This window comes from Gopherus evgoodei, chromosome 1 (assembly GCF_007399415.2).
Source record: "Gopherus evgoodei ecotype Sinaloan lineage chromosome 1, rGopEvg1_v1.p, whole genome shotgun sequence".
Lineage (NCBI taxonomy): Eukaryota > Metazoa > Chordata > Testudines > Testudinidae > Gopherus > Gopherus evgoodei.
In genome coordinates, this window is record NC_044322.1 from 104,151,489 (window position 1) to 104,167,099 (window position 15,611).

General features: G+C 38.3%; 1 protein-coding gene across 2 annotated transcripts; it reads right to left on the reverse strand.

The window, feature by feature from the left end:
• Window positions 1-803: 803 nt before the first annotated feature.
• On the reverse strand, window positions 804-14,657 carry ARGLU1 (arginine and glutamate rich 1). Of its 2 annotated transcripts, XM_030568301.1 has the most exons (4): window positions 11,912-12,803; window positions 6,756-6,981; window positions 4,367-4,450; window positions 804-2,813 (listed from the first exon to the last, which is right to left on the reverse strand). In XM_030568301.1, the coding sequence occupies exons 1-4, from the start codon at window positions 12,259-12,261 to the stop codon at window positions 2,649-2,651; spliced, it is 825 nt and encodes a 274-aa protein (XP_030424161.1). In that variant the 5' UTR covers window positions 12,262-12,803; the 3' UTR covers window positions 804-2,648. The 2 variants fall into 2 exon arrangements, with proteins under 2 accessions (XP_030424161.1, XP_030424170.1); XM_030568310.1 differs by lacking the exon at window positions 804-2,813 and having other exon boundaries at window positions 4,397-4,933; window positions 11,912-14,657.
• Between the last annotated feature and the right edge of the window lie 954 nt (window positions 14,658-15,611).

Genomic DNA, 15,611 nt, shown 5'->3' on the forward strand with positions numbered 1-15,611 from the left:
CCCAGCCTCCCTTCTTCTGAATCATTCTCGCAACCCATCTACAACCTTCCCATGACCCATCCTTTGGGGGAAACTGACAGACTAAATCTATCTGATCAGTTTAATTGTTGCCTGAAGTATTAAGGAATTTGCATATGTAACAAATACTTGTAATTGTAGACAGGTACAAATATCAGGGAGGGGGCTGCAGGCTTAAGTCATTTCTTGCGACAGGATGTTAATCATCAAATAGCAGTGGAAGAACTGGGTCTTCACTATTGCCTTCAGGGTTGTCATTCTTTTAGTGGCAAGAGAAAATATACAGGTATAACAAGAGGACTATTCCCAGTCTCCCCTTCACAACTCTAAGATATCACAAATAACTGACAAACAAGTTTTTGGGGGAAGCAAGAAGAATTAAGCACACATGAATCTCTCCCTGTACAAAACTTATAAAATGCTAGCTAGTAAGCAGAAATATTTGAAGTTGGTGGAGTTTGACAATTACACACCAGCTGAGGATCTGCTCCTAGGAAGAATACAAATACATAAGTGTAACACATGTAGTAGGATGTGAAACCTAATATTTTTTTTTTTGGACTATACTACATTGTGTCAGAGGAAGGATGACTTAAAAATTACAATCTCAAGAAAGCCACATACTGCATAACTAAGACAACCAAGATTTTATGTATTGTATTAGTGCCATTATTTAACAAAAGAAAATAATTAATGAAGTATGAAATATTACAACTGCTAATCTGCATTAGGGCAGATTTAGTTTCTTGCATTCAGAAAAGGAGAGGAAACAAAATACACAGGGCTAAGTATTGATTTTTTAATAGCTTGTTTCTCATATAGGGAACAAGGGGAAGTTTTATATTTTAGAAATACAGGTTATCAGTTGAGTTTTTAAATAAAGCCTGATGCTTGCTACAGGTCATGTACATTGTTTGGCCTCAGTTTGAGTGCTTACTCATTAAGCAACACTATTTCTGTAACAATTTATAAAGACAAATTTAAGTACAAGTACTGATGTAGGTATTTTATATCTTCATGCTTATAGTGACACTCAGGGCAAAGCGGAAAGTGTCAATCTGCACCCGACTCCAAGTTCCAGACAAAGATTGTTGCATACTGTTACAGTGACACATTCAACCTGCTACATTTTATTTATCAAATCCACAGAAACAGATCTGGTGAAGTATCAAGTATTCTTTCCCTCTCAGTCCGGAAAATCTTCATATGTTTAGTCAACAATTATGATCTTTCATTTTAAAGTATTCATTATAGATGATGTAATACCAATAGGAAAAATGGAATTTTAGAACTGGACACTACAGTAGCTGAAGTTTCTGCAGAAGAGTTACATACAAAAGGGGATTTTATATATAGTTTTCAATCTGTGTTTTCATTTGTCAGAATAAAACCCGTATATAAATGGATAACATTCAGGATGCTGCACATGAACAACAGTTGCTTTGCGCTTAAAACAAGTATTTAAAACAGAACTTCACTTTCTGCTTTTCATTATCTCCCAAGTGTGCTTGCCCTTCAATTTAAAAATAAATATATACAGGAATATATACAGGATTTGTTTTCCCCTTCCTAAATCTATCAGATTCACTATATATGGTGATGACCCTAAATTATACAACATACCATATAATGAGGCAAACTCAAGGGGATTAGATACTAAAGTACTTTTCTGGGTTCAGTAAGCTAAAGAAGCCAAAATAAGTCTCTGTCAGAATATTACCAACATTTAATGAAAATAGAGACAGCCATTAAAAAAATATTAAAAACTGGGTTTTTTAATTGTCTGTGTAATGCTTGCATTAGAGGTAGGAAAAGCAACAACTTTTTGGAAGTGAACTTAAAAAATGCCACTATATTTTTGAATTTAGGAAAGTGAACTGTCACTCTTACTGTAGTTATACAAGTGTACTAAAAAAATTTACTTAAACATATGAATTTAAGACTGTACTTTATTCAGCAATTTGGTTTATTTACACAATGGGGAATGCTGGTTGAATTCTGTCAATGTAATAAAAACAATCTAAGCGACAATACTGAACTCTCAATCTCTCTATATATTCATAGCAGAATTGACCAACTGTTTCCTTACCTGTATCAGGAACATCAAGTGCAACAGTGGGACAGTATCATAGGACACTGATTTAACAATAAACCACAGAGGTCCAGTAGTACTTGGGAATTTACTGATGCATATACTAACTTTTTTTGTTATTAAAAGTCAGCAAAACCAGCATGAAATTCGAACTAATATCAGAGTATAACTCTGAAATCAATGGGTCAGTAAAAACCTTATCAGATCATATACAATTTATAAAGTGACCTGATCTGCTTCAAACCACTATTACAGAAACAAAATGGATGAGAACAGATTACTCTCTAAAAGGCAACAGTGATCTGATAAAGATTTAACTTAATGGAAGTTTAAAAAAAAAATATTAAGAATTGCAGAGCACAGCCCCTATTAGAACAAGCTAACTTTCCAGACTTTCAAAACATTTAAAAAAAAAAAAAGACCCCCCTCCCTCAAAAAAATAATAAAAAAAAAAAGGTGAAAGAAACCACTTCAACATGAAGCTACCATACAAAGTTTTTCTGTTTCATTTTTCTTTTTAAGAGTTCAGAGTTCCAATTTAATCCTGGCTCTTTAATGAGAAAGACAGTTTTGGCCTAGACTTTCCCTTGCCCAGAATCATTTTTTGCTCTTCCTTTTGCTGACGTTGCCTCTCTTGTTCTAGTTTCATCCTCTCCTCATGAATCTTTCTTTGTTCTTCAACAATTTTCAATTGTTCTTCAGCCTGTGTACAAAATCAGTAGAATTTAGAATACATAATATTTTGCAGTCCCTGTAGTAGTGATTTCTCAATCTCTATTTTACATGTATTCAGCAAACACAGAAGCCAATTCCGCAAACTTAAGACATGTCACTACTCATGTTACAAGTTCTATTGGCTTCACAGAAGTAAAGTTTTGCACATGCATAAACATTTTCAGTGCATATCATAATCTCATACACTAATATAGTTCTTTCCATTTTCAACATAACTTTACAAATACTATCTGTACATATTTATATGCATTACAAATTTAAACATAACATTGTTCCTGTTTTCATAATTAGGGAAATCAATTTATAAAAAGGAATATTCTCCACTACTTCTCATTTGTGCTTGATAACTTAAAGGGGCACTATCAATATAGGGCAAAACCCTGCCAAGTTTTCATTCGATTTCTTTCTCAACCTATTGCAAGTTACCATTTAGGCTCAAATAGTGCAAGCACTTATGCAGTAAGCTTAATGGAATGACTCAGGCATAAAATGACTTATGTCTATTTGCACTATCAGGACATACTTACTAATGAAAGAAAGATTAGCGGAAGAACATCTGTATTTTCAAGTTTTTATTTTGTTCATTTAACAGTATTTAGCATATAGTTAATTTGAATATTTTTTCTGTTTTTATAGTTGTTTCTCCATAAAGTGATAAATTAAAAATGTAACTGTAAAACCAAAAAAACTGACAGTGAGATTTTAAAGCAGATGTAAATCCAGAAACCAATTTTAACAAAAGCCTTATCTACATAAGAAAGCTGCATTGGTTTAACGTGTGATTTTAAACAATTTAGTTAAACTGGTGCAAACCCCTTTGCAATCAGGCTTATTTTGCATTATTTTAAACAGATCAAGCAAAATAAACCACTCAAACCAAAGTAGCAGCATCTATACAGGGAAGCAATGTTTTGCACTGATTCAACTAAACTGGTTTAAAACTCATTGATTTACTTTAAATGAGTGCAACTGTCATATACAGAAGTCTGAAGTGTACATGCTGACAAAGTCCTCCTCAACCACTGCACAATGGAATTCTGCTTGTGTCAAACACGTTTATACCTGTTCTGTTACACTAGCAACACTAGCAGGGCCGGCTCCAGGCACCAGCATCCCAAGCAGGTGCTTGGTGCGGCAAACTGCAAGGGGCAGCAGTCTGTGTTTTTGCCCCCAAGCAGCGCGCCGAATTGCCGCTGCTGAGGGTGGGGGCAGTCCACGTGCTGTTAGGGCAGATCGCGCGTTTCCACGGAGGTAGCAACACGGCGGCAGCTTCTATGTTCATCTGTCTGCAGCAGCGCAGCTTCTGTCTTCTAGCTGAAGACAGAAGCTGCCACCGAATTGCTACCGCCGCGGAAACACACGAGCCACTCTAACGGCACACCATCAAAGTCAATGGGAGCATTCACACCGATTTCAATGAGAGTAGGATTAGATGTTTTAAAAAAACAAAACCCTTATCTAGCACATCAGGCAATAGGATTTGAACATGTCTACATTAATGTAAACTTCATTTCTACCAACCAGTTTAGCTTGTGCTTCTGCAATTTTTCGATTATTCTCTTCTAATATTCGTTCTAGTTCCTCACGTTTTGCACGCTCTTCCTCCTAAAGGGGAGGACAGGGTAAGATGTTAGAAAAGTAAAATACTCATTTATGTGTCTTCACTAATCTTCCTCAGAATTCTTTTGTGAACTGACTTACAGGGCAGCTTTACAGCCACCTATTTTGTCTCAACAGTAAATTGTGCAGCCACTAAAATTGGTCTCCAGTACTAAATTTAAATCATCCCTCCCAGTCCAAACAGCAACCAACTAAACCCTCCCTAATCATAGATTCCTGACAATTTACTACTAGTATTTTAATACCACACAAATGAACAAGGACAACTACAAAAACTGGATAGTATTTACCAAATTAAAAAAGTAATATATAAAATATAAATAAAGTGAATAGTTGGTCTCACCAATTAAGTATACCTACGTATTCTTTACCTATACTCCTTTAATCAGCATTAAAAGTTGAATATTTACTGTCTTGTCCAGTGTCCTGCAGAGTGTGCTCCTCGGCTGCCATACGCGCCAGCTTCCTCTTTAAAATGATTTGTACTGTTAGCTTGGCAATACCTGCATCAGCAGCTCAACCATTTATAAAGAAACAACATACAAGGAAGGCTGAGCTGAGGAATGCAGATGTTTATGGTAAGAAGGAACAAAAATATGTAAATCATTCCTAAGGCAAACAATTAATAAGAAAAATACATTTACTGTTAGTGAAAAATACAAATGGTAATCCATACTTCATGGAACTAAGGGCTTCTTTCGTGGGGAAAATGGACTTAACATTCAATATTTTGACAATTTTAAGACAGCTTAAACTGTCATCTATAGTTTGAACTGGAATTCAGGAGTCCAGAAAAGGCATGACGAGGAAATAGAGCCTTATAAACTGCTGTTTCCTTGGTGAATTTAATAAAACTTTGTTATGCAAAACATAAATATGAAGAGTGCGGGAAGGTTTTTGAGGTGCTTCAGTTCACATAATAAATATCCAAATTATTTTAATATTTGGAAGATTTAAATCAGCCAGAGGTTTGTGTCTGTGTAAAAAAGAAAGTTAATATGAAACAAAACAAGCATATGAAGAAAAAACTTCTTACGATGACTAGTAATCAGCTACTAGCTAGCATGCTATGCTCCAAGAATTGAAATTCATTTTACATAGTAAAGCACTGATGAAACTACTCCGTACCAAACTTAAATGGTTTTTAAAAAACCTTTTTCTAATGATGCATCCATTTAGTCAACTGAAATCCAATACATACAAATTTCAGCAAACTTTAATGTATATAAAGTCAAAATGCATTTCTCTTAAAGTTGAACTTTGAATTGCACACATGTGAAATTCTGCATATCTTAAGTCTCAGCAAAAGAACTTTTATTTCGAAGATATTATATTGGCAGACAAACAGTTGACATTTAGCCTTAAGGAGAAAGCATCATTATTAATGATTTTTCGCTTGTAAACTAATCAAGTTATTCATTTAGACCAATTAGTAAAAGAAGTACGGAGTGAGAGAGTTATTGGACACTCAGTGCTATTTAGCTGAATTTTCTTTAAGGGTTTAAAAGATGGACTTTAAATTTTTGGATCCTGGAGTGATTAGTGCAGACAAGCATCAAAGCCTTAGTAGCAAATTACTGCCTCACAGAAAGATGTTTTTCAGCTTTTCCTCCAACTGCTGATAAAACAAGTCACACGTTTAACTTGACTTCAGACAAGGACAACCTGCTCCTTAATAAATTCTAGAGGAAAAAAAAGGAATTAGTAGTTATTGAAAAATGGATATAATGATTTGGACATAAGTCCTTGGTGAAGATGGTGGCTGGGCTTATGTTCAAAGTACAGGAATTAGTCCAATGTATGCTCAAAGAGAATGTTTGTTTTAAAGGGAGAACAGTAAGAAAACCTAGTTAAAGACAGGTACTGCAGCTCAATGCTGGACCCTGCTCTTTTCCTGACTGAAGGCAAAAAGCCTCTTACAGTCTAGGTAAATAAAATGAAACAAATGAATGATATATTATTATAAATTTTAACCCTTTCCCCCCAAATAAGAAAGGATTGTGGATAAATCCTGCAGCCATGGCAAAAGTTTCAAACAACTCTCAAATATGTAGGTCAGTTCCATTAAAATTCAAGTATCCTTGTACAGGTTTTAGGAGAGTAACTGTTTTAAGTATCAGTGAGCTCCTCTGAATAGGCTAAAAATTAAGTTTCGCAGCAATGCAAGTTTACACGAGAAGGGAATTAGATTTGCTGTATTCCATCTCTTTCTGAACCGAACAGGAGGCACAACCAGACACTGAAAGTTTTGCCATGGACTGTCTCTACTTTCCAAACGACCGAGCGTTACCTCTCTGGCTTTTTGTGCCGCAAGTTCAGCTTGTCGCTGTCGCTCGAGTTCTTCGAGCAACTGTTTTTCCATGATGCGCTTAGCCTCCTCCACCCTGCGGAGAACCTCTCGCTCAATCTCATCCTTCCGTTTCTCCAGCTCTTCTTCTACGCGCTTAGCCACAAGTTCTTCCACTCTTCGGGCTGTCTCTTCCTCTATGAGTTTCTCTTCAATTTCTTGTTGGCGTCTAGAAACAGACATGAAAATAATAAATGAATTAGTTATGTCAATAATGAAATTTAAGTAAAACTTTGAATTCACAGACTGATGTAAAAGATTATGGTTGGTATTACATATTTAAATATTTTCTTTTATTTTTTATTCACACACAACCCGTACAAAAAATTTGCTTTACATTTAAGAGAAAGTGAGTAAGATGACTACAAAAGCCATAGGAACATACCATATTTAACGTCTTAAAGTGTTACATTTAACAACAAAATAGCATTTTGAGTAGGTTGCGATAAAGCAAATGGATTATTTTGACTCAATGTTACTTAAAGCACAGTAACATTGAAACGTAGCTATCAGCTAGGGTACCCATCCCCCTTTCAAAATTCAAAACATTTTAGGTTTTGTGTTACATGAAGTAATAAAACACTGCCCTAAGACCTCCACCTCAAAGGCACCAAACTGGTCTCTAACCAAAACAGAAAGCAGAGACAATAAGATTTGTAATTTGAACATTCCTAACAAAAGCTCCAGGTGTTGGCGTAATCTAGATCTCCAATAATTTACCTTATCACATATCAAATACTGCAGATCTACTTAATTTCTTTATGATGGTATTGAGTGTCAAGCATAATTGTACAAAAGCAAATATCATCAATTTGGAGTCCTAAATAAAGCATTACTTTTGTGTTCTGTATTTTTATAAAGGATTTTTCTCTAAAGAGTGGGGGTTTGTGTTTGTTTTTCAGTGAGATGCTATTTTTTTTTTAAAGGGTAACACCAAATATGATAGGATGCAAAATGTTATATTCACTTAACTTTAACTCCGTTCACATTTTTCACCGAACAGTAAAATATTGGGTTAGATCTTACAAATGCTTAATACCTGCTGTAGTACTTGCTACCATGAAGATGAAAAAGCTCCTCATGATAGCAAGCACTACGCATAGTAGTGAGTATTTGTAGGATTGGGCCCGTTCGTGAATTAAATATTCAAATACTAACAGAAGGTTCATTTTATATAAAATAATACTCTACAGCTATTCCTTAAATGGTATTCACTTTTCAGGGTTACTGTACTGTATTATTTTTACATTCACACTGGATTTTTATTTGAATTGAAATTTAAGCACACTACTGAAATACTGACTACAATATGTTTAAGAGATAAATCTTAATTTGTCAGCTAGGACCAATAATCTATGGTTTACAATATAAGACCTAAAATAGAATAGTTTCTGGTCACTTTCTTGTTAAAGTAAGAGTTTCAGATGTTATTCACTCAATTATAAGTATATTTCTAATATTAAGACATTTTCAATTATTCATACATTTTTCAGAAAAATTATATAATTTGACAGATTTTGGATTTCCTAGTGGGGATTTTATAAAACAGTAAGACAACACATATCCTAAAAGGAATGGATTGACTATCTAAATAACATATTTGAAACACCTAGGGACTCCTTGAACCTACAGGTTTAACCCCCAGAAGAGACAATTTAGTCTTTCATTCTACTGATGCAGATGTGGGCTCTTTCTGATGAAACCTTAAACCAAAGTTCTCTGCTTTAAGTGGATATAAAATATTCCATGGCCCATTTCCTCACCTCACTGTTGTGCAGTGTATTTGTTGCCCAGTGCACTTTCATTCCAGAAATAACTACAAGGTTCTTGTAGACATATTCTCTAAATTGTTTTTAAAACCTGCAGAATAAGGATCAAATCTAAAATAATATTATATTACTCAGCCGGCTGTAATTGTGCTGTAAAGTGTGCTTCACGTTAAGCCTTGGTATATATCAGGTATCAAGCTATACAAATCTTTATTTATTGTTGCCCTCTTAATCAAATATTTGAACATGAGAAGTTAAATCCACATGACCATTTTTTTTTCCAAATTGAAGCAAATATTTCAGGCAAATGAACACGTGAACTGCTCACTTTTAAAAAATAATGTAAGTAAATTATGTTGTTCTCAAATTAGCATCACACTGTGAAGGTTTCACACCTCCTCCTACTTCTGGCAAAAAAATTCAAGATGCATAAAATTAGGGGCAGCACTTGCATTGCTTTCCAAAATTACAGACAATTATTACATTACACCCCTCCCCCAAGTCAGTGTTCCAGGAAATGTGATAAAAAACTACACTATAAAAGCTGTGTTAAAAAAAGCGTGACTACATGAGAATTTATTCTCAAAGATTTAAGTTCTGTATTAGACCATCACCCTAACATCTACATTTAAAGATTTAACTCTACAAGTCAGTGTTGCAGATTCTCAACAAATGCAGGATCAGGCTTAAATACGGTAGCGTAGTTTCTATCTATAATAAGGTATTTTCTGTAACAGGTGTATACAAGACTTCCTAGACAGAGGTAAAATTAGCATCTTCCTCTAACATGCAACATTTTCAGAAACAGCAGAAAGTCAAAGCATGTTTGTGTCAGATTTTTCAGAATAAGTTATGAGATTCATATACAGTATGTTAGGAGTTTTATGAGAGCTGCAAGAAGGAAAGTGCTTATGATTCAGTGGATTTGCCACATAAACATTTCCATATTCATTTATTTGTAGACTTTGAAATTAAGCATCACTGAAAAGAACAGAAAACAGGGTAAAGCAGAGAGGTCTCTTATATCTCAGGATAGCCATTCTGTACAGATTCAGAAGACAGCTACATACATTGAAAATGGCTATCACTAGGCAATTTGATAAGTGACAAATAAGCCAGTATGAAATATGAAGTGCTTGATTCAACTAGTGAAGCACAAAATTTAAATTTAATATAGTTTGCCACACTAAAAAAGCCCAAATGGAATCCCCTCCCTCCCCCCATAAAACAAAACTCCTCAACCCCCTCCCTCCAAAAAACATGGAAATTCTTTTTTTATTTTATTTTTTAAGTTCACAACACTTAAATAACCTGGACAACTAAAGACTCTTGTGCACCTTTTAAATAGTATTTTGACAAACAGCAGAATTCTGTTTGCCTAACAAACTCCTGTGAGAGAAAGACTGCACTTTACTGCACTGTTACTACTTTGATCAAATCCCATATTGCCCATCTAGATCATAAGTATTCTATTATTTTTCATAATAAGCTGATTTGTGTAGTATTACAAAGTTGCTCTAGAAAAATATTCAAGTGCAGGTAAGAATGCCGACAGATTTTTTTCTTAATGAGCTCAGGCCTACTAGTCAGGTAAAGAGAACCAGATTTGTTGCAAATCAAAGATTTAATGGAAACATAATGATCAACTGCTTGACTATTTGATATAAAGATCTTAAACCTTTTATTTTCCTTCAATACCAGAACAGTTTCTTCCCTTCCCTAAAGAACCATTTTGGTTTGGTAAGAAATCAGGTCTTTGTTATAAAAAAGTAGATGTCCAATTACTTTAAAATTGCAAATATTTCACAAGTCACATAAATATTTTTTTTGAGAACGTATAAGTGTTTGCCTTACAGCTCATTTAAAGAGCTACCTGGGAACGAAAAAGAATCCGGAACAAAGGCATTAAGATTCCAAATTGAGAAGAGACTGAATGTTTAAAAATAAACAGCCAGAGCAGGAATCTCTTCTCACTCTTACTATAGGCTAGAGCAATGGTTCTCAAACTTCTGTACTCGTGACCCCTTTCACAAAGGAAGCCTCTGAGTGCAGTTCCCCTTATAAATTAAAAACACTTTAAATATATTTAATACCATTATAAACGCTAGAGACAAAATGGGGTTTGGGGTAGAGGCTGACAGTTCGCGACTCCCCATGTAATAACCTCGCGACCCCCAGTTTGAGAACCCTTGGGCTAGAGTAACTTCACTGATTTCAATAGAATTAATCCTGATTGACCCAGGTCTAACAGGAGAATCAGCACCCAGTGTCTCTAAGACAAAATATATTGAAATTTTTCAAATTTGTGTTCTGTAACCCCACAATATTTGATATCGCTATCAAACTGCAATTAGCATAGGTCAAGAGAACTCTCAACAGCAGAATACATTAAAATAGAAATGAAAGAAGCAATATGGAGAGATAAGAATTTCCAACATATGGATAATTTGTAATTATTTCATTCATTTTGATATAGCCAGAACAATGCCAAAAGAAAATGAGTTGCTGTAAAATTAATTGAACTGGTTGTCATTATTGGAGTCTGCCTAAGCATTCACTTACAAAGGTAGGATCAGACAGTATTTTTGTTTCTCCAGGTCAATATTTTTGCATCACAGTTTCATACCTCAAGGTGCAAGGTTTATAGGATACTCAGAATGATGGATTTATTACAACTTGTTACAAGGGGTTTTGTTGCTGTCTGTGATGGAATGAGAAATCATAAGGGAGAATAAAAATACTTCTAATAACTTAAATAATGCTGCAAGTGAACTATTCGGGCACCTAATTCCAAAACTATATTAAAATGAAGGAAGGCCTGTGGGTTTTATGAAATATAACAAGAGCTACACACACTTGAACACTAAACATGCTAGTTTTGTTCAACTGAGCAAGTGTTTCATGATATGAATCCTCTTTGATTCAGCACTAATGCTGAGACAAACCCCGAGTTAGTATACTTGTTGAGTGCATCTTTTTACGAGGCACAACACAGCCCTCGGGCCAACTAGGAGTGCCTCAGCCTAAAGAATAAGCTGCATGCTCGCAGAAAAGGGGAGGGACAAAAGTCTGGCAGTGAGCGCTGCACACACAGCCCCAGAGGCGGCGAGGCCTCGGATAGAGGAGGAGACCGAACCGAAGGCCCTTAGATGCAGGTTAGAGGAGGAAGCGATATGGATGAGGAGAGAGGGAGGGAAGCAGCGGCTCCGCAGTGGGTGTTTTCTAGCGGGGAGCATGGGAGGGAGGGGCTCGGCGAGACTGCCCCGGGCTGGAAGCGAGAGGAGGGAGCCGCTGCGAGCCGGGCTCGGGATCCCCGAGGTGGGCACTCACATTTTCCGCTGCCGCTCGAACTCCGCTTTTTTCTCCTCCTCCTCCCGCTTCTGCTTCTCGTCCAGGCTGCTGCGCTTGCTCACCGTGCGCCCGAAGATGTCGATGCGGTCCGGGGGGGACGAGGCGCGCTCCCGCTCGCGCTCCCGGCGGGACGAGGGAGCCGTGTTGGAGCGGGACCGGGAGCGGGACTCGCGGCGCCGGTTCCGCTTGGTCTCCCGGGACTTGGAGCGCTTGCGCGCCCGCTCCTTCTCCCGGGAGCGGGACCGCGAGCGGCTCCGGTTCTTCTTGGTGTGCTTGGAGCTCTTGGTGTGCTTGGAGCGGGACGAGCTCCGGCTGCGGGACCGACCCATGGCGGAGCCCCCCGGCCGCGGCCGCCCCGCCCGAAGCTTGGACGCTAGCGGCACCTGAGAGAGGCGCGAGGGGACACGCGCATCAGCCTGGCTGGGCCTCTCCCCCGCCCGGCTCACTGAGGAGAAGGAGCAGGCCCCGAAGGCGGCAGCGAATCCGGACGGAGACAAGATGGCGGCCTCAACCCAGCGGTGACTCGGCTCCTTGCCGCCCCACAATGCACCGCGCACGCACAGTCGGCTCCCCCCTCTTTTTGACTGCCGGAGACACCCGAAGGCGCTCGGAGAGGTTCGGGCCGAGTCGGAGTGAGCTCGGGAACGGGTGTGGGTGGGAAGAAGTAGAGCCTGTGCGCATGCGCACAACACGTCCTTGCGCCTTTGGGTGACTGGCGGCGGCTGGGCCCAATTTGCCTCACCCCCCAAGTGGCCGGGTTATCAGGGGCGTGGGGTCCGCTAAGCGCGCACGCGGAGGGCTGGGGCTCTAAGCCCCGCTCCGCGCCCTATGTCAAGCCAGAAGGTGTCACCGGTTGTGCGGTGGCCCCGCGCCCACTTCCGCGGGTGTCGCTGTGACGTGCCGGGAGCCCTGGTTGCGGGTAGTGGCTGGGGACAGTTTAAACATTTAAAAAAGTAAAAAAGTTGAGAAAATTTTCACACACCGCCCCCGCCCCCCCCCCCACACTAAAGGGCTGGTCAGAAATTTCCCCTCAGTTGGTTCTGAATTATTCTCTCCCTCTGCAGCTGCCTGGACCAGCCGCTAGGGGGTCTAACTCCTTAGGCGGGGCAGTTGCTAAAAGTGTGACTAGTACATGCCAGGGATGCCCTAGTGGCGCATCCAGTTCCCTCCTTGCTTCCGCCCTCCCTGGGGTGGTGCTGAGTGGGGGCCTTGACCCTGCCCTTGAATCCCCGGCCACAGGCCACCTTGCACTTCCTCAGTGGCCTCAGTGAAGCCCATGTGGCCACACAAGGGTCCAACATCTTGTGTCTGATTACAAGATTGGAGCCATAATTTCAGAGGGGTAACCATGTAGGTCTGGATCTGTAAAAAGCGACAAAGACCTGTAGCACCTATTGACTAGCAGAAGTATTGGAACATAAGCTTATACTCCAATACTTCTGTTAGTCTATAAAGAGCCATAATTTGGCATTGTGTATGAATGCAGTTAGACTGCAGCAGTTGCTGACACTGTAGGTAAATGTACTAGTGTAGACAAGGCCTGGGATGCACAAAAAATCCTTTCTAAAAACAGAGCAACTAATCACTGTAAGGGTAGGGAGGGTGTCTAATCTAGTGATTAGGCTGAGCATAAGTGGTTGAATGAAGATGCTTGGTTGTGCTCCCAGCACTGTCACAGACTTATTTATCTTCACTGGGGAAATTTACCCAAACTGCCGTTGATGTTTTAATTGGTTCAGGTGGAATAGTGGGAGCACTAGGCAATGCAGTTCTCTCATGGTTGAATTCCCAATTTAAAAAAAGACCTAATTCAAATTGATACAGCCTGTTACTATATGTAATATGGAAGCGTAAGGGGAAAAGTGAAAAAATAGTTAAAATGACACTTTATTGCTTTATTTAATTTTTGGCAAAAATGTTTTGGTTGATGATTAGTTAAAGGTGAACTGCAAATGATTTCTAAAAATATAATCCCTTTTGTGCCCTTTTTTCTTCTTTATGATAGATAAAGTACTGAAAAATATGTAAGGTTTTAGTTCTGCTTGTTTTACCATTCCATTTCATGGAGGATTTTGATATTTTGAAATTAGGTTTCATTCCAGTTTGGAATAAAACGCAAACATTTTGAAATCCTCTGCAAAAGTAAATGGACCCTGAAAGTCCTGGAGTCCCCAACATTGATGCAGTCCACTGGGGTCCCCAGCTCAGAGATAGTCCAAGCCTTGGGGTCCCAGGATGAGTGGCAGTCTGCATTGTGGACTGCCCCACAGCTGTGGATCCTGGAAGCCTGGGCTCCTCAGTAGTTGGGTAGGTTAGCTGGCAGAAACTACACAAGTTTTCCAGGGGATCTTTGTTGAAACTGAACGATCAGTACTAGCAGTAAGTTTCAATTTCAATGAATCAGTAAGTTCTTGCCAAGAAATGTTTCACTGGAATTTTTTTGACCAGTTTTAGCCATAATTTTACTAGTATTCCAGTCACCAAAGTGTGCATAGGACCTGAACTGTAATGTAAAAAACAAGCAGAAAATGATCATATCTTTCAGGCCTCCTTTATAAATCCTAAGCAAGGAAAAAAGGACACAAGCCTATGTTTTCCCCTTTGCAGGACACCTTTAGCAGCATCTATATTTGTCCTCTCCAGTCCTCTATGTTACAGAACCCTTCCCCATTCTGATCAGTACTATTAATGCATCAGAGACTGTAGGCTTCATGAACAGTGTGTTATCATAGTTCTTTATGTGATTTAATAAACAAATTATTTGATCATGTTTGGTGGTGCAATAAAACAATTACAAAGGTACATTATTCATAGCAGGACTCCTTTTACTAGGAATTCAGGATTGTTTAATTGTTATTCCTTTTTTATTCACAACAGCATGATAGGAACACAGGGTTTCCAATACACAGGATCAGACCGACATTTAGGTCTTGGTTATGGCCAAAACCTGATGTTTCAGAAAAAAAGATTCCATTATCCTAAATAATGCACCCATCAAACTATGCAGTGTTACAGAATGGAGAAAATTTTATGACTCTTTCAGTCTTTCACATACCCCGAAGTATGAGATTTGTTTTTCTCATCAGTCTAAATTTGCCTACCACAATAATAATAATAATGTATAATAATTAATATCCAGTCTTTTTTACAAATACAGCTGCAGTATATTTCTCATGACCAATAGCAGAGAACTCCATAGGTTGATTATACACTGTGAAAAGAAATATTTCATTTTGTAGGTTTTAATTTTACCATCTTTAATTTCATTGAGTGTCCACAAGTTCTTGTACACCTCTACCCCGATATAACACAACCCAATATAACACGAATTTGGATATAACGCAGTAAAGCAGCACTCCGTGGGGGGGAGGGGGGAGTTGCATGCTCCAGCAGATCAAAGCAAGTTTGATATAATGCTGTTTCACCTATAATGCAGTAAGATTTTTTGGCTCCTGAGGACAGCATTATATCAGGGTAGAGGTGTATTAGGTAAATGCGTAAAAAGAGGGACTGGTCATTTCCCTAATCAGTTTCCTTTTGTAATTTTTGATACTTTAATGAAGTCTCATCTAATGTTCTTTTTTCTCGGTTAAATAATCTTAGTTTTTTCAGTCATAATTTTATGTTTTTCTCTTTAGGGTTAGGTAACCAAATCAGCACATAGTTCTTCAGTACTGTG

Bases quoted from the DNA above. Each gene is read 5' to 3' on its own strand.
- ARGLU1 (XM_030568301.1), bottom strand. From the start codon at position 12,261: ATGGGTCGGTCCCGCAGCCGGAGCTCGTCCCGCTCCAAGCACACCAAG. The intron at 4,451-6,755 runs GTAACGCTCGGT...CCTCCCCTTTAG, and splicing joins CGGCACAAAAAGCCAGAGAG to GAGGAAGAGCGTGCAAAACG. The intron at 2,814-4,366 runs GTTGGTAGAAAT...TTTTGTACACAG, and splicing joins CAGAAGCACAAGCTAAACTG to GCTGAAGAACAATTGAAAAT.